This window comes from Helobdella robusta (genome assembly GCF_000326865.2).
Source record: "Helobdella robusta unplaced genomic scaffold HELROscaffold_74, whole genome shotgun sequence".
NCBI lineage: Eukaryota > Metazoa > Annelida > Clitellata > Rhynchobdellida > Glossiphoniidae > Helobdella > Helobdella robusta.
In genome coordinates, this window is record NW_008705420.1 from 299,733 (window position 1) to 317,932 (window position 18,200).

The 18,200-nt window shown below is 35.5% G+C and overlaps 2 protein-coding genes across 2 annotated transcripts; one reads left to right on the forward strand and one right to left on the reverse strand.

Moving 5' to 3' along the window:
* Nucleotides 1-1,792: 1,792 nt before the first annotated feature.
* On the forward strand, nucleotides 1,793-10,025 carry HELRODRAFT_181660 (hypothetical protein; the record flags this gene model as incomplete). Its single annotated transcript, XM_009031448.1, has 23 exons — nucleotides 1,793-1,853; nucleotides 2,194-2,345; nucleotides 2,479-2,538; nucleotides 2,610-2,732; nucleotides 3,194-3,266; nucleotides 3,344-3,441; nucleotides 3,594-3,680; nucleotides 4,398-4,770; nucleotides 4,879-4,883; nucleotides 5,206-5,391; nucleotides 5,462-5,688; nucleotides 6,085-6,150; nucleotides 6,226-6,362; nucleotides 6,527-6,732; nucleotides 7,015-7,094; nucleotides 7,201-7,444; nucleotides 7,642-7,676; nucleotides 7,892-7,935; nucleotides 8,231-8,451; nucleotides 9,019-9,237; nucleotides 9,333-9,432; nucleotides 9,586-9,809; nucleotides 9,948-10,025. 23 exons carry the CDS (start codon nucleotides 1,793-1,795, stop codon nucleotides 10,023-10,025), a joined length of 3,099 nt encoding a protein of 1,032 aa, XP_009029696.1.
* A 949-nt stretch (nucleotides 10,026-10,974) lies between these two features.
* On the reverse strand, nucleotides 10,975-16,971 carry HELRODRAFT_157973 (hypothetical protein; the record flags this gene model as incomplete). Its single annotated transcript, XM_009031449.1, has 20 exons — nucleotides 10,975-11,075; nucleotides 11,347-11,455; nucleotides 11,660-11,737; nucleotides 11,994-12,086; nucleotides 12,472-12,545; nucleotides 12,786-12,883; nucleotides 12,955-13,033; nucleotides 13,166-13,288; nucleotides 13,556-13,628; nucleotides 13,741-13,791; nucleotides 13,976-14,159; nucleotides 14,359-14,405; nucleotides 14,587-14,653; nucleotides 14,738-14,869; nucleotides 15,072-15,229; nucleotides 15,394-15,522; nucleotides 15,814-15,874; nucleotides 16,103-16,222; nucleotides 16,433-16,625; nucleotides 16,857-16,971. The coding sequence occupies 20 exons, from the start codon at nucleotides 16,969-16,971 to the stop codon at nucleotides 10,975-10,977; spliced, it is 2,085 nt and encodes a 694-aa protein (XP_009029697.1).
* Nucleotides 16,972-18,200: the final 1,229 nt, after the last annotated feature.

Below are 18,200 nucleotides of genomic sequence, written 5' to 3' on the forward strand. Positions count from 1 at the left end.
TGATATTCCAGGCAACAACAACAACGACATGTTTCTTAATGAAATGTATATATGTATGTATGTACTGTACAATGTATGTATGATCGCATTACGAAATGTACATATGTATATACATACATATGTACATACAATGTATGTATGTATGTATGTATGTAGTTTGTATAGCGAAATGTATCAATATATACGTATAGTATCAAGTTATTGTTTGCGCACTAATAAATAATATTCGTCTCCGAACCGTTGAAATGTATGCTACATGATCAAATTTTCTTAAAGAACATACAATGCAAACATTTAAAAATGATTCTCATCACTTAATGGAATTAACTTATGATGCATTGTAACTTATTTGAAATCATTTGAAAGCTTTCGAGCCAAATTTCGTTAGAAAATCTAAAAATGTGTTTGTCTCTGCTTGTAGTGCGATCCATCCACATAATTTTCATACGATGTTCTATAATCCTTAGGAACCCAATATGGAAAATTCTAATACACCAATTCCATCACAGACAGAACACAACTTTAGGTCGGATTCTTACGATTCATTAGCGTTAGAAACTTTGAAACTTTTCTTTTTCTGTATCTAACTTTCTGTCGGTAGGCACAAATGTCATTGAATTCTAATTCTAAATAACACGAATACATCTTATGGAACAATTATTTAAATTCGGATGAAAATACGTTTTTGTGTATGGGTTTTTCATGTCCGTGCACAATCTAAATACATTCCAAAATAGTTTACTGATTTTTTTTTATGTTCAGAGAACAATTTATGAAAGTGTGTATTTCAGAATCTTTACAAAGTTTGATGAATAAATTTTTAATTTCAACACGTCTCATCCATGGTTATATTTCGGATACATGGAAGACATCCATGGTTTTATCCGATCCGACCTCATAAGGCAGCTGTGTCTTACTGACTTGTTGTACAACTATTTTGATTTTGATCTTGGTTTTCTTCTTATCTCTGTAACCGTTTTTCTTCTGTTGTTCTTAATAATTCTACTTCTAACTCCTCTACCCTCTTCTACTTATTTTATACTCTATACTTTTGAACTACCTCGTATTATTAATAACTTTTCTTTCACGAGTCAACTATATACTGATGATTCTTATCTTTATACTTTTTTTCATCCTTCTAATCTCAATGGTGTTCTTCATAATCTCTCTCTATGTCTTTCTTCAGTTATCGCTTGGTCTGACCCTAGTCCCTTTCTTTTCTCATATATCTCCATATCTTGTTCTCTCGCACTGGCTACCTATAAAATATAGAATAATTTTTAAAATTTGCACATTTATATATAAGTCTCAATCTAAATTATTTCCCAAGTACTTATCAGATATATAATTGAACCGGTTTACGATCGTCTTTTTGTTCTCGATTCTTCTTAACTCGTGTTAAACACTCCTTTGTTAAATCTGCATTTGCTTTTTTGGCCCTTTTCTCTGGAACTCTCTACCTCCTTCTCTGACTACCTTTTCATCACTCACGAAGTTCAGAGCGGATCTCAAGACCCATCTGTTTGTGAAATTCATTAGAGAGCGCTATTGAACATCGCGGAAATAGCGCTTTATAAACTAATTCATAAATTGATTGATTGATTGAAATTTAAAAATAAAAAAACAGAACGTGTCTTATTTTTAAAATTTAAATACCTTCACACAAACTAAAAGTTAATTTAATTCAGATTTGCCACGAATCTCTCGATACGTAAAATTAAAATGTAATCTTTTAAAGCCAAAGTTCATTTTTTAAAATTAAAACTTTCAAATTAAAAAAATTTTTGAAAAAATGTGGGATGCCATTGTCGTCACTTGCTCCGACCATAAGTTTGCCAAAGTTTTTGAGACAGGTAAGCTCCAACCCAGATTCATTCTTGACTCATGTTCTTGATTTTAACATTACTTTATTTATATTTTATTACCATTAGAATTTTTTTTAAAGTTTTTTAATTAGTTGATTTAAATACAATATTTTAATTTCGTGAATAAAAATTTAAAAAAACTTAAATTTATAAATTGTTAATCACTTTCACCATTTCATCTTCTTCTGATTTAAATTTGAAATTTAACAAAATAAAATCAATTATGAATAAATAACTTAATAAAATATATATTAAAATTTTATAATATTTAATTTTATATATTATATTATAATTATATATAATATTTAAAATTCTACTTATTAAATAGAATTGAACTTGAGAAAATCATTGGGATTTATTCCTAGAGAAACTATACTATTAGCAGTCGATGACCCTAAACTAAAAATAGGCAGTGGTGGGGCCACTCTGAATGCCCTTCTTGTATTAGCTGAACATTTGTCCGCAATTTCTGGTTACTTGGTAAGAACATTATTTTTTATTGATAAAAAAAATTTCAAATATTTAAAAGTTGATTTAATTTATTTTCTATTGATTTACTCTTTAAGTATATTTTTCTTTATAAATCAATGAAAATAAAATAATTAACACACAGGTTCTGAATGCAGACGTGTTATATGATAAGAAAATACTTCTAATACATTCCGTGAGTAAAGTTATCATCATTGAATTAAAATATTTATTTTAATAATTACTGTTAATTATAAAAATAATATTTTTCTAAAGGGTCGACCTTTAATTTATGAGCCCTGTGGTCCCCTGATGATAAGCATGCCCCTTCCAACTGACCAATCACATTGCTTCTATTTAAAACATCTTGATTATGTCATACAGCTGATGACAAATAAAGTAAGTTAGAGATGTGTGTTTGTTAATTTGTTCATTCATTCATTCATTTATTCATTCATTTATAGTCAATTTTAAAAATTTTCCATTTGAATATATGACCTCTAGCTTGATCAATTTTTGCATTCTAAGTAAAATCTTTATCTTCAACCAACTAAAAAACTAAGATCTCAGTCAGCCGGTCAATCAATTAATCAATTAACCATTCATACATTCAATCAGTTATTCATTCATTCAATCAATCAATCAATCAATCAATCAATCAATCAATCATTCATTCATTCATTAATTCATTCAACCAACTAACCAACCTGTTACTTTCATAATTTCAAGGGCTTGCTTTAAACCGTTTACACTTCACTGTAATATTTTTAAAAACAATAATAAATATTTCACTACTACTACTACTAATAATAATAATTGTAATAACAATAATTATTATTAACATAATTTATTATAATTAGGTGGCCGTAAACTCGCCGCCTGGTGTTTGGATCTGCAGTTCGGACATGTTTCTCACTATCGATGATTGTCTTGGTAAGTAAACATAATTATTATTATCATTATTATTATTATTATTAATAATATTATTATTATTATTTTTATTATTATAGATGGGGCCAGGCTGGCAGACGTTGATGCCTGTCTGTTGATGACTCCTGCCGACTTGAACTACTCTAAGGAACATGGCGTGTGTCTGTGGGATGCAGAGGTTGTGGGACGTAATTGTCTATTTGTTCGTTCGTTTGTTCGTTCGTTTGTTTATTTGTTTGTTCGTTTGTTCGTTTTTTCATTCTTTCATTCGTTCATACAATGTGGAAATGTAATAATAATTGTTAAATCTTATTACCGTTACCACTACAGACCCGCCACCTGTTGAACATCTTCTACAAGTGTCGGGACGCTGAAACTATTGAGAAATGCAAATTGAACGCCGACCAAGTGGCACTGGTCAGTCGGATGACCAGCTAAACTAATTAATAATTAGTTAATTTTCTAATGCTAGCTTTATGCAAATTAGTTAGCAAGCCTTCATTAACATAATCTATGCAAAGTCGGTTACGAACGCAGTTGTGGTTATCATTTTAGTTTTGCTGTTGCTATTGATGTCAGTTTTTGTTGCTCTCATCATTATATATTTTGATTATTAGCTCTATTTATGTAATTGGGTCATGTAAATATTATCATAATTTATGTATTTAGGTCAGCGGGGTGGTCTATTTGAGCGTGCAGGTGGCCAACACGCTGCTGACTCTACACACGAAGCAGCCAATAAATGCCTGCACCTATCTGGGCTATGATAGTGGCATTAAACCCATACAGGTCTGTTGATCGGTCGGTTGGTCGGTTGGCTGGCTGGCTGGCTTCTCATTGGCTGGTTGATTGTGATTGTGATTGGTTGGTTGGTTAAATGTGGTTGGCTGGTTGGCATCGGTTACATTTCGACTTGGTACTTTTAAGACGGAAAGAAAGATGAATTAGTGAATAATAACGTTACTATCAGTCATCCGTATGCAACGAAAACAATCAATCAGTCGGCTAATTTTTTAGTCAAACAAACCAACAAACCAATTAATCATTCATTCATTCCTTCATTCATTCATTCATTCCTACATTCATTCATTCATTCCTTCATTCATTCATTCATTCAACCAACCAATCAAACAGCTCTCGTTATTCTTCGACTTCCTCCTCGCCATGTGCCCCAACTACGGAGAATCAGATTTTATAAACGGCGGAATTTTTGGCGGGAGAAATGATGATGATGATGGTGATAAAGATGGTGGGGAAGATGATGGCGGTGGTGAAGATGGTGGTGATGAATTTAGTGACAACAAAGATCGTAAATGTAAGAAAATGGTGAAGAACGATGATGGGAGATGTGAGAAAACTTCAGAAAATGTGGCGATGAGTGGCGGGAAAAAAATTGGCGGGAGAAGAAATGGCGGGAAAACTCGTAATAAAGTGACGTCGTCCGATTACATTCCAATTGTTAGGAGGCTTGTCTACAAGCATCTGAGCAGATTCAAGTGTAGTACCGGTTGGTAGGAATGACGATGACGACGATGATGTAAATTAATATTAATCACGTACACATGTACACACGCACACACGCACACGCACACACTTCCCTGCCACACTTGAACAGCGCTAGTGGCAGGGAAGCACAACTATCTTCACAACAACAACAACTTCCTCTGCGACCTTCTCCAAACATCTAGGACATCTTTATCATCATCATCACCACCACCATCATCATCATCACCATCATCATCACCACCACCATCATCATCATCACCAACAACAACACAATCGTCATCATCGTCGTCGTCGTCACTTTCAACGAATCTTTCACTCAGTAACATCTGTCACTCGTACATTGATGTTAGTTTTTTGTCATTGTATATTTATTATTGCCATTATCGATAATGAATAATTAATTAATTAGGGCAAATTTTTTGTTTTCTAAAAATAGCCAAGAGCTGTGATTGGTCGGGAATCTGTCCTAATTAACTGCGCCCTCATTGGTCCGGTTGAAGTCGGCTCTAACTGCCTTATTTATGATTGTTGGTTAGATGGCGAGAAGATTAAAATCGGAAATGGGTGCTTCCTGAACGGCATTCACGTGACTTTGAAGAAGGATGATAGTGATGATCGGGAAGTGAGTGGAGTTGATGATGATGATAATGATGTGACGTCATCTTGAAAAATTTTTTTAAATTTCCGTGCAGTTCCACATGAATGACAACACGTCCATCATAAAAATCTACGAAACTCTGAAAGCATATAAACGTCATGATGACGACGACGAAGATGATGATGATGACGACGATGATGGTGGTGGTAGTGATAATGATCTTTCCTCTGCTGTTACTACTACTACTACTACTACTGAGGCTACTACTGCTGCTGCTACTGCTGCTGCTACTGCTGCTGTTAAAACTGTCGTTAATAATAGGTGGACAAAGAATAGAACCGTTATCAAAATTGATGATCATGTTGGTATATATGATGTTGAAGATGATGATGACGATGATGATGACGATGACGATGATGATGACGATGATGATGACGATGATGATGATGATGACGATGATGATGATGATAATTATTTCTCTTTAGACTTCCTCCTTCTTTGTGTACCGAACTGACCTACACGATGCTAACGACGACGACGATGATGATGATGATGACTTCATCATCACACAAAAACCGGAAACTAAGTTAACGTTGATGATGACGATGATGATGATAGTAGTTATTCTTATTGTTGTTGTTGTTGTTGTTGTTGTTGTTGTTGTTGTTGTTGTTGTTGTTGTTGTTGTTGTTGTTGTGATCGTCCATACTTTTGCAGGCCAATGCACTTACTGCACGAACACTTGCAAGCTGTTGATGCAGCTGAAATGATGAAGAAGAAAAAGTGATTATTATTATTATTTATTATTATTATTATTATTATCGTTATAACTTGTCATCATTAACATAATTTATTCAGACTGACGTATTATAGAATATGCGCCGAGCTAATTGGCAGCCACCTGTTGAACAACCGACCAATCAAACTGCGGGGCTGGTTTAGAATGGCCTGCCTCCAGGGCAGAGAACCATTTCTATTGGACGTCTTAGATAAAAGTAGGTCAATGCCACCACCACCATTATTCTCACAATCATCATCATCATCTTCACAATCATCATCATTATCTTCACAATCATCATCACAATCTTCAAAATCATCATCACAATCTTTACAATCATCATCATCATCTTCTTCTTCACAATCATCATCATCACTACAGTCGCCATTAAAAATAGCAACGACAGTGGTTTGTGCGCGCGTGTTTTGGCGAGTGTCGCCAATCTTTTAGCCGAAATGTGCTCGAAGCAAAGTTGCTGCTGTGGTGGTGGTGGTTGTGGTGTTGGCTGTTGTGGTGGGGGAGGAAGTGTTCTGAGGTCTGGCCCCTCCCACAATAAATTATGGAAGAGGGCCTTCGAAGCTTTAGATGTTAGTGTGTATTAGGATTGTTGCCGATGCTGCTGCTGATGATGATGATAATGAGGAAGGTGGTGCTGGTGATGATTGTTGAGATGACGATGATGATGATGATGATGAAGACGATGAAGATGAAGATGATGACGATGATGATGATGATGACTGTGACGTGACTAGCAACAAAACTCATTCAATATCCAATTACATCTTTTGTTCACCAAACTAATATATATATTTATGATCTTCTGTCGACGTCATTGTATCTATTTATAATCTTTTGTTGACCCAATTAAGAGCGGGAATGTAGGTCAGGGCGTCAAACGTCTGCGACTTCAAAGAACGAAGTGGCTTTCTAATAAAAATTATATCATGAGGTTATGATGATGATGATTGGGATGGTGGTGATGATGGTGATGATTGGGATGGTGATGATGATGATGATAATGATGACGACAATGATGATGATGGTGATGATTTTAGGGCTTCAAGACATTACGAAGGAGCATGCCAGGTTCTTATAAGGAGCACCGTCCGGACTGCTCTCAAGTTCATCAATCTTCCGAAAGCTCCTTCTCCACCCACCAATCTACCTGCGATTTCAAAATGGCTGACCTGTCGCAGTCCAGCCCGTATCGACCTGTGCGGTGGTTGGTCAGACACTCCACCAATCACGTACGAGATGGGAGGAGCCGTTCTCAACGCTGCAATCTCTATCGATGGAACGGTGCGTTTTAATCGGACGGTGGCCTTTTCAATTGCCGGTGCTTTATTTTGATTGGATGGTGATTTAATTTGACTAGATGGTGTTCCATTTTGATTGGATGATGGCTTGATTACTTAATTTTGATTGGGTGATGGTGGTGTTTCAACAAATATGATTGGTTTATATTAAAAACATCAATTCTTTAATTTTTTCATCAGAAACCAATTGGAACGCAGATTAGGAGAATTGAAAGGTAGAACGATGATCATATTGATAACGACTACGTACACACACACTCACACATACACACATACATACATACACACACATACACACATACATACACACACATACACACACACACACACATACATACATACAACATACACACAAACAAACATACATATATACAAATTATAGTCTGGAGATAGTAATACATTTAGAAAGCGGAGTCACTTTGTATGGCAGAGATATTGATTTCATGAAAGATTACAATCAACCGTTTGCTGAAGGTGCTGATAAAGATGACGTTTCATTCATTCATTTGTTTGTTTGTTCATTCATTCATTCATTCATTTATTCATTTGTTTGTTCGTTCGTTCGTTTGTTCATAGTTTATTTGTTCATCCAATCGTTCGTTTGTTGTATTTACATAGGTGTTCTTTTAATCCGTTTTTTTACATGATACTGCCATCGTTCATTCATTCATTCATCTTTTCATTCATTCATTTATTCATTCAATCAATCATTCATTCATTCATTCATCCATTCATTTATTCATCCAACCATCCAAACGTTTTCAACAAGGCTCTCTCATCAAATGTTGCCTCATTGTTTCCGGATGCATCGACTACTCGAATAATAATAGTAATAATAATAATAATAATAATAATAATAATAATAATAATAATAATAATGACAATGGTGGTGATGATGATCCTCTGAGAAAACAACTAAAAGTGAAGTTAAATTCTGGCATTGAGATGAAAGTATGGTCAAATTTGCCGCAGGGTTCGGGTCGGTTAATGGTGATTGGTGGAATTTTTCATTTTTTCGTTTGTTCGTTCGTTCGTTTGTTCGTTCGTTTGTTTGTTCATTCATTTATTAATAAATCCATTTATATATTTATTTAGTCTTCTATTCATCCATCCATTAGTTTATCAACCCATCTTTTGTCTGCCTATCTATCCATAAACTCATTTATTCATTCTTTTATTCATTCATTCACTCACTCGTTTATTGATTCACTCATTCATTAATTCACTCACTCATTCATTCCTTCATTCATCGATGAATTCAGGATTGGGAACCAGTAGCATATTAGCGGGCGTTGTGATTTCCGCATTATGGAAGATAATGGGACATAATGACGAAGACGATGATGATGATGATGGTGATCAACAACATCATCATCATCGCCATCATCATCATCATCATCGGTCACTCATTCACGCCGTTCGTTTTGATGATACTGCTGGTTGCGTGCTGGTTATTGTGGTTTAGATGGTGATGATGATGGTGATGATAGTGATTATGATGACGATATTCATAATAATAAAAATAATAATAATCATCACCATCATCATCATCATAAGGTTCTCTGCGTGGAGCAGCTGTTAACAACTGGCGGGGGCTGGCAAGATCAAGTCGGCGGCCTATGCGGTGGCATAAAACTGGGTCACTCGAATCTAGGTCAGCCAATCGAAGTCAAGGTCAAGAGGCTGGAGGTCAGCGAGGCCATTTTGAGATCGTTCAATGAACGTCTGCTTCTGGTTTATACCGGGCAAACAAGATTGGCCAAAAATCTTTTGCAGGTTATTTATCACTAAATTCCTATTTTCAACTCTGTCAACTTCATCATCATCACTGTCACCATCATCATCATCACTGCCATCATCATCATCATCAGAACGTGATACGTAGTTGGTACGCTAGGGACGATGACGTCATGATGACCTTCAATGACCTCAAGAAACTGGCCTATGAAGGGAAAGATGCTTTCATGCGTGGTAAAGTTATTTATAGTTGTTGTTGTTGTTGCTATAGATAGATTTTAATTAACATAATTCATACGTAATCGATTGATTAATTGACTAATTGTCAACCAATTAACTCGTTCATTCTCTCGACCAATGCATCCATCCATCCGTGTAAAAACAAAGGCAACCTGGAACGGCTGGGTGAGACCATGACGAAATACTGGCAGCTGAAGAAATCCCTGGCGCCCGGAAGCGAACCTCGAGTGGTGACGTCACTGATCGAAGCCTTACGTCATCGTTGCTATGGTTACTCGCTGGCCGGGGCGGGAGGGGGCGGATTCCTCTACCTACTGACCAGGCAAGCCAACGATAGAGAGAACGTGCAAAAGATATTGGACGAATTAAAGGTAGGTAATTTATTGTTTGGTTGAACAGGTCCGTTCCTTCGGTTCTTCGTTTAAGTTTCCTGACGAGTTTATAATCTCAAAATATTTTGAGAAACGTATCAAGAGTTCAACATGAATTAACATTTCCTTCTTCGACAGGTGTCAGGTGAAGCAGTAATTTACAACGCGCAGGTCGACACGGAAGGTCTGCGATTCGACGAACCCCTAACTTACTAACCAATCAACTTACTAACATCTAGCTCATTCATATTCATGAGAAGCCTACCTAATTATAATAATTTCCCCCATGACCAACCATGATCACAAAAATTTGCCCGTTAATATGCACGGTGCCTCGTTAATAATCACATATCTATGGTCATCACGACCAATGAGGTCGATGATTACCGGCTCATCAATATTCATGAGATGCCTAATTATCATAATCCATATTATGCATTACATGGACAACTTTTTTGGCTTTTAACATTTTTTTCATTAATTTGATTGTTGCATTCCATTTCAAATATTTAAATGTCATCATCATCGCCATCACCATCATTATAACAAACAAACCAATTAATCAATCGATCAACCAATCAATCAACCAATCAATCAATCGACCAATTAATCAATCAACCAATTAATCAATCGATCGATCAGCCAACTTTTTTGCAATTGACCAAGTGATTTAGTTACTTTAAAGTAGATATAACTTAACAGTAGTGAACAGAAGAACTGTAAATAAATCGATTTCAATCGACCAACCAATCAATCAATCAACCAATCAATAAACTGTTCAGTCAGTTAGCTAAACCGATCAACAGACCAACCAACAAATGAATATATAAAAGCTAACGAGCAACCAATAAAAAAATTGCGAATTTTATCAAAACACAATCCACTAACTACAAACAAGTAGTTATGTAAAACTTTAAAAAATCGACTCGCTAGAAAGTCAATCAGTAAGCTAAACAGTTAACCAACCAATTAAATCAATCAATCAATTGATTAATTAACTAAACTGACCGACAGATAAATGACAGACAGACAGACAGACAAACAAATAAAAGTTCAACCAACAAATCAATTAATAAAAGTCCAATCAATTAAGTAAATAAGTTATAAATCGATCAATCAATTAGCTGATTGACTGATCGTAAAATGTCCCCAGCTTCCTAGACGACTACTCTTCGTCGATTAGGATTTCTTCGACTTCGAGTAAAAATTCCACTGTCTCTTCTTCAAAGTTCTCAACATGACTGTCTAGTTCGTCTGTGTCTATATCTGTGTGTGTGTGTGTTTGTTTGTTTGTGTGCGTGTTTACTTGTTTGTCTTTCGATTATTCATTCATTCTTTTATTCATCATCCGTTCGTTTATTTATAGGTAGGTAAATAAGGTTACATCAACCAAAAACCAGAAGAATTATCTGGAATCAATCAACCAGCCGAGCAACCAACCTGTCCAATCAATCAACCAAGCAAAGCAATCCATCCACTCAATCAACCACTCAACCAATCAATCAATCCATCCATCCAATCCATGCACTGAACCAACCTCTTCTCAATTGCAACCTCCTCTTCTTCTCATCCTCAAACTTCTCCACACACTTGCTCCTCCACAGGTTGAATTCAGAAAGTTGTTTGTTCCTTTTGTCTATCTGCTCCTGTTTGTATGTGTGCGTGTGTGTGTTTGTATGTGTGTTTGTATGTGTGTGTTTGTGCCGGCCAAGCAACCAATCAACCAACCAATCAACCACCACAATCAACCAACTCACCAATCAGCGACGAACAATCAACCAATCAATTCAACCTACCAATCAACCCACCAATCAAACCACCAACCAATCAGCGACGAACGATCAACCTACCTTGGAGGCCTTGGTCTCCCTCTTCTTATCTTCAATACTGAACTGTATGTTATACTTTTTCATGTTCTTCTTCAGATCCTGTCATCATCATCGTCATCATCATCATCATCATCATCATCGTCATCATCATCACCGACGTCGCCAACGTCATCATCATCAAGATCACACCATCAACTTATCAATCAGTCAATTAATCAGTAACCAATCACACGGGCTCAAACAAATTAACGATCAGCACTAACACCACTAACAAACCAACAAAACAATCAATCAATCAACAATAATAATTATAATTATCATCACCAATCATCATCACCATCATCATCATCATGACCTTGATTTGTTCGCCACTCAGCAGTGATGGGGGTCTAGGCCTCCAGAGTAGCTGGCAGTAGCGATCAATCGTCTGCTTGTGCAAAATTTTGCCCTGCCATCCATTTTAAAAAAAGAAATCATTTTGTTATTTAAATAATATATTAATTAAAATAATTTATTAATTAAAATAATTTATTAATTTAATAATTCATTAATTTAAATAATTAATTTATTAAGTAAAAATAGCAAATCTAAAAATAGGTTTATCAGGGATTCCCCATCCGGCGACCACAATTCGGCTTAAGCAACGACCAATAACAATCCCGAAAATGGCCTTTAAACACTAACTTATTCGGTGTAAATAATACTAAAAATGAATCAACAAACGAACGAATAAATGAATGAGCGAATGAATGAGTGGATGAACGAAAGAATGAGCGAGAGAACGAACAGTTGAATGAGTGAGTGAATAAAAATATATTCTAAAAATAGAAAACCTGAAAATTCCAAATCCAGAATGCGTTATCTACCTTGTGGCCCCACCATGAAACGCCTGTGGCAACGTACCTTCCTGTGTTTGTTTGTGTGTTTGTGTGTGTGATTCTGTGTTTGTGTGTGTGTGTTCCTGTCTTTGTTTTCGTTCATTCATTATTTCATTCATTCGTTTACCAATTACTTCATTCAGCTATTTGTTTGTTTCAGCCAACCAATCACACAGAACCAGCCAGCCAGCCAACCAATCACACGAAACCAACCAGCCAGCCAACCAATCACACGAAACCAACCAGCCAACCAATCACATGAAACCAACCAGTTGGATCCCACTCGACATCTGTGGCCATGAAATGCTCGGCCTGAGTCATAACCGTCATATCTTGCGTGTCAACGAACTCTAACACGCCATTCATGCTAATTGAAAAATTATTTTTTATTCATTCATTTATTCATTAATTCATTCATTTATTCATTCATTCACTCACCTCCTCAATCCAGCCAGTACGATGAACTGACCATTAGGCGACCAGAACAAATGATTCACTGATTTCTTCTCAAAAGTCTCTGCAAATGAATGAATGATTGAACAAAAAAAAAATGAATGATTAAATGAGATAATGAAGGAATAAATGATTGAATTAATGAGTGAGTGAATGAATGAATGAAAAAATCGTTATCATCATCATCCAAACCTACTTATGCATTCAACAACTCCCATTGGCTTAACGTTATAAAAGGAGACGGCTGTCCTTGGTGCATCTCCGTGTATGATGCAGAACTTGCTTCCTATTGGCTCCCAGGCAAATGCGGAAATGGTATCTGCAATTTCATTGGTCAGTATGGTGAGTGATGATTAGTAATTGGTTGGCGATCAATTGAATGATTGAACAAATAAACAAATGAACTCAATTTATTCAACTTCTATCTATTAATATTATAATGATTTCTATTTGCCAAGCTGGTTTGAGTGCAGTTGCATTTGAAAATTGAACTATATAAATATATTTGATTGATTGATGAATAAACAAACGAATGAATGAATGAATGAACAAACGAATGAATAAATTAATTAAAGTAAAAAAATACCTTTAACATCAACAGTGTCGACTGGTATTTCTTTCTCTCGGATTCTGAAAATGTTGAAGTTGTGGAAGATACCCTGCAAATTTAGAAAATAAGAAAGTAAGTGCATGTGTGTCACAAACCAATCAATCAATCAATCAATTAAATCAATTAAATCAATCAATCAATCAACCAATCAATCAATCAACCTGATATTTTACAGTTTCCTTCTCTTCCTTCTTCGATTTGTACCTATCGACCTGAGATTTTGAAGTAAAAAAAATTACATAAAATCTTACCATCACTGACTGATAACAAACTAAACAACTCCCCTGTAGAAAAACGAAACCCAAAAAACCCATGCCAGCTTAAAAACTGAAACCAGCAACAAACAAAAACCCCTTAAACCACAAATTCCTAAACCCAAAATCCCAAACTTCGAACCTTGACACACAAATAAGCACCGGATTTCTGCCAATGCATTCGACAGTCTGCCACTGTGAAGAGATTTTTGGCACAGAGGGTATTGTAAGAGGGCACGTCGACCAGTGTGACCCTGGCGGGGGTGTCGCGTTCCTCGCTGGTCCAGTAGGCCAGGATGCTGTCCGTCGGAGACCACGAAAAGTCCCTGAAGATTAAGGATATCAGGACGATGATGAAGATGGCAAAGAAAATGGGATGAGATTCTGATGAAATTGATGATGAAGATGGAGGTGACTGATTGTGAGGGTTGGGAAGATGGTGATAATGTTGAAGATGATATAAACGAATCTTGTGAAGATGATGACGACGACGACGATGGTGACGTCAAAAGAATACAGACAGACCTCAACCCCTTGATTTTGACACTCTTCTTCTCCAACAGACCAAATGACTGAAATGTGAAAGTTACATATAAGACGGCCATTTAAAATAAAATCACCATCATCAAAGTCATCATCAACATTAAACTTATCATCATTACAATAGCAATCATCATCATCTTCTTCTTTACAATCATCATCGTCATCACACCCAACAACAACAACAACATCAACTACAACAAATAAACTGACCGGTGTCTCATATATACTCAGTGTATCAGTGGACATCCTAGCAAAGTATCTCCCATCAAAACTCCACCTACCCAGAGAAAAAGATAAAATAAAAATTACACCAAAAACTAATATAACCTAAAAATAGAGACAAAAAGTAGGTCAACCCCACTTGAAAATAGGCCAGGGCGTGGGGCTATCACAGTGAAATGCCCTTTTTTTCTGACCAGTTCTAATGTCCCAGACGATGATGGCCTGTGGCTCGTCCTTCGTGTCCGCCAGTGACGAATACGTCACCAAGTACCTGAGTGTGTGAGGGGGTTTTGAAAAAGTGAGATAACAATGGGAGAAAGAGAGGGAAAAGACTGAGATAAAAAGAAAGAGACAGGCAGAAAGGAAGGAAGGAAGATAGAGAGAAGAAAGCAAAGTTTCTATTTCATTCAACATTTTATACATTTTCACTATTTCAAACTAGAAAAAAATTATAAATTGCCATCACAACCGACCTTTCACAGGGCGAAAAATCACTCATTTGAACCCCAGGGTGACTGAACTTCATGACCTGACCCATTTTCTCGCCGCCCCAGAGGGCGATTCCCTTTTGGTGGTAGGTCAGGAGGTAGGTGCCCTTTGGAGACCACTTCACAAATGTTTCCGTCCACCTCTGACATGCAACGTTGTGATGGTGTAAGTAATAGTGAACAGACCAAAACAAAGCAACATCAATCATTTAAAGGCTAATAAACCAACCTACTAACCAACCAATCACCCAACCAACCTACTAACCAACCAATCACCCAACCAACCAATCACAACCACGCCACTAACTTTCCTCATCTCAAGACACTGGGGCTCGGAGGGTGTATTCAAGTACAGAGCCGTAGTCTCGCCACCTTCGTAAATGACACTGAACTGGTCGTAGCAGTGCGGATTCAAGAGCCAGCTATACAAATTTCCCTACAAATATAATTGCAATTATCATAACAATTGTAATATAATCCCAATTACTATTGGTATTATCTTGAAAAATTAAATTTAAATTATTATTACAAGTTTGTAGTTATAAATATTATTGCACTTTAGGTTTTTTTGCACATTTTCATGCGACACACTGATACTTCTAAGAACAAATCAAGAAAGAATTAATAACAATAATCATTATTATTAATTATTTAATTATTTTTGTCGTTGTTATAATTATAAATATTAATAATTATAAATATTATTATCGCGATCAAAACAACTAACATGATCTTTGTATGGGATGGCCACTGGCTCCTCCCACTTCTCTGACACATTAGTGGTGTACCTATGAGTTAGTTGGGTAGAAATAATTTATGAAAATTTAATATAATTAAAAAATATAATATATTATAATTATGCGACAATGCCAAACGACATCATCTGAGATTTGGATCAAACTAAAACAATCTGAAACAAAAAATTAATACACTTGGAAATAGATATAAAATAGATGAATAAAAAGCTAATGAGTGAAAATTAAAATGATGACAGATGTCAGTAAATAATCACTAACTTCTCTATATCGCTAAACATGTTGACGGCAAAGACGTGCTGTTTATCCAGCTTATAACCGTCAGTTGCAGCAACTGCTTTCAATGCTTCCTGGTGGGTCTGAAACTCGAGGAAGATGAATCTAAAAATTATTCAATATCTTTTGTTAACAAAAAGTAGGTTAATCAATTGCGAATTTTTTTCACACTTTGTGGAGGCCATTTTAAAAAAAATAAATTTTTACAGTGGTATATGCAGGTTATAAAATTTACATTAACTAAAATAAAATAAACGAACTATGACAACATCTATAAAACAAGTTTTTAAATTGATCTTCAGTTCTATAACTAACCCTTTAGTCATACCATTGTCCATAGGATAGTGCTCAGTCACTATTTTACCAAACTTGGTGTATATTTTCTTAATAATGTTTTGTAACTTTTCAAGTCGCTCTGGCCCCACCTGGGGAACATTGTCGACGATGATGAAATTATCAATGCCATCTGTCTCTTTCGGCCGTTGCTTCAATAAATCACCCAGAATTTCTGTGGTTAAAAATGAAATAGATTATCTCTCAATAAACACATTTTTTATATTACAAACATATATTCCCTGTCAATCACAACATTTAAAAAAGACTAAAATTAGTAAAAATTTATATTTTTCGTCCAAATTAATTTATTTGTAATTTTATTTTCAGGTTAGGTAAAACCGGAGAACACGTGAAAGATGGCAAAGCTACAGTATGGTAGCCAAAATCAAGCAATCATACGAACCTTGATCAGAAACTTTTTCAACAAAATCATCCGGATCACTAAAATTAGGCTCCTCGTCGTCCGTTTGCCCATCTTTTATCTTTTCTCGTGTTTTTTCTTTTTGTTGTTTCGTCATTTTCAATCTAACACCGTTTACACCACCGTCAACAGCCGACATTACTGAACTAAAAGAACATTGAAAATAAAGTGGGCGCGATCGTTTTTTTTTCAAACTGAATTCAATTTTAAAAATTTTTTGTTCTACCGTATCGTTTTGTATATTTAATTGAATAACAATTAAAAATAATGAAAATAACGAAAAGTATGATGATATATATAGGATGATAATACTATAGATATAAATCTATCAGCATTATTAATTATTTTCATCAAAAAATGGACAGATATAATCGATTTAATATGCATAAATATGACAAAATTATCAACAATTAGGATATTTAAGTGATTTTTTTAGTAATTTTTTTTATCTTGGATTTTTTCATTTCTCTAATCGTTCTTCTTCTGTTGTTCTTAATAATTCTACTTCTAACTCCTCTACCCTTACTTTTGGGGTACCTCAGGGATCTATCCTGGACCCTCTTCTACTTATTTTATACTCTATACTTCTGAACTACCCCGTATTATAAATAATTTTTCTTTCACTAGTCAATTATATACTGATGATTCTAATATTTATACTTCTTTTCATCAAAAGTTGAAAATTTTTCTGGGAATTGGAGTAAGACGTTTTTACTAAAATCATCATCCCCACAACAACAAAATCATCACCATCACCACCACCACAACAACATCATCATCACAACCACAACAACAACATCATCATCATCATCACAACATAAACAACAACAACGAAACTACGACGACCGCGATGACGTCACAAACTCATTTTTCTCGGACCTGTCAAGCGTCGCCCGTAATTCGAGCAAGGCTTAAATAGGTCACGACCTACTTCTCTACGATTGGTCAGAGGTCACCGCGACGTCACAAGCTTCGAGGCTTCCCATTGGTCGGCAGCTCAGCGGACGGACAAAAATGATTGGTCAGTTGATCGTTTGGCTGGTTGGTCGATTGTTGATTGGTTTAGCTTAATAAACTGAAATCATAATTATTGTCACAACCCTCATGATCGTCATCATCATCATCAACAACAACGTAAGGAAAAATATCTAAGAAAATTCAGCTTCAAGTAGAGAGAAGAAGAGTTGAATGAACGAATGAACGAACGAACGAACGAACGAAGGAACAAACAAACGAACGAAAGAAAGAAATATTATTATTTATTATTATTATTACCAATATTTTTGTTGTTGTTGTTTGTTAGGTGGGTGAAAAAATACAAAAAAG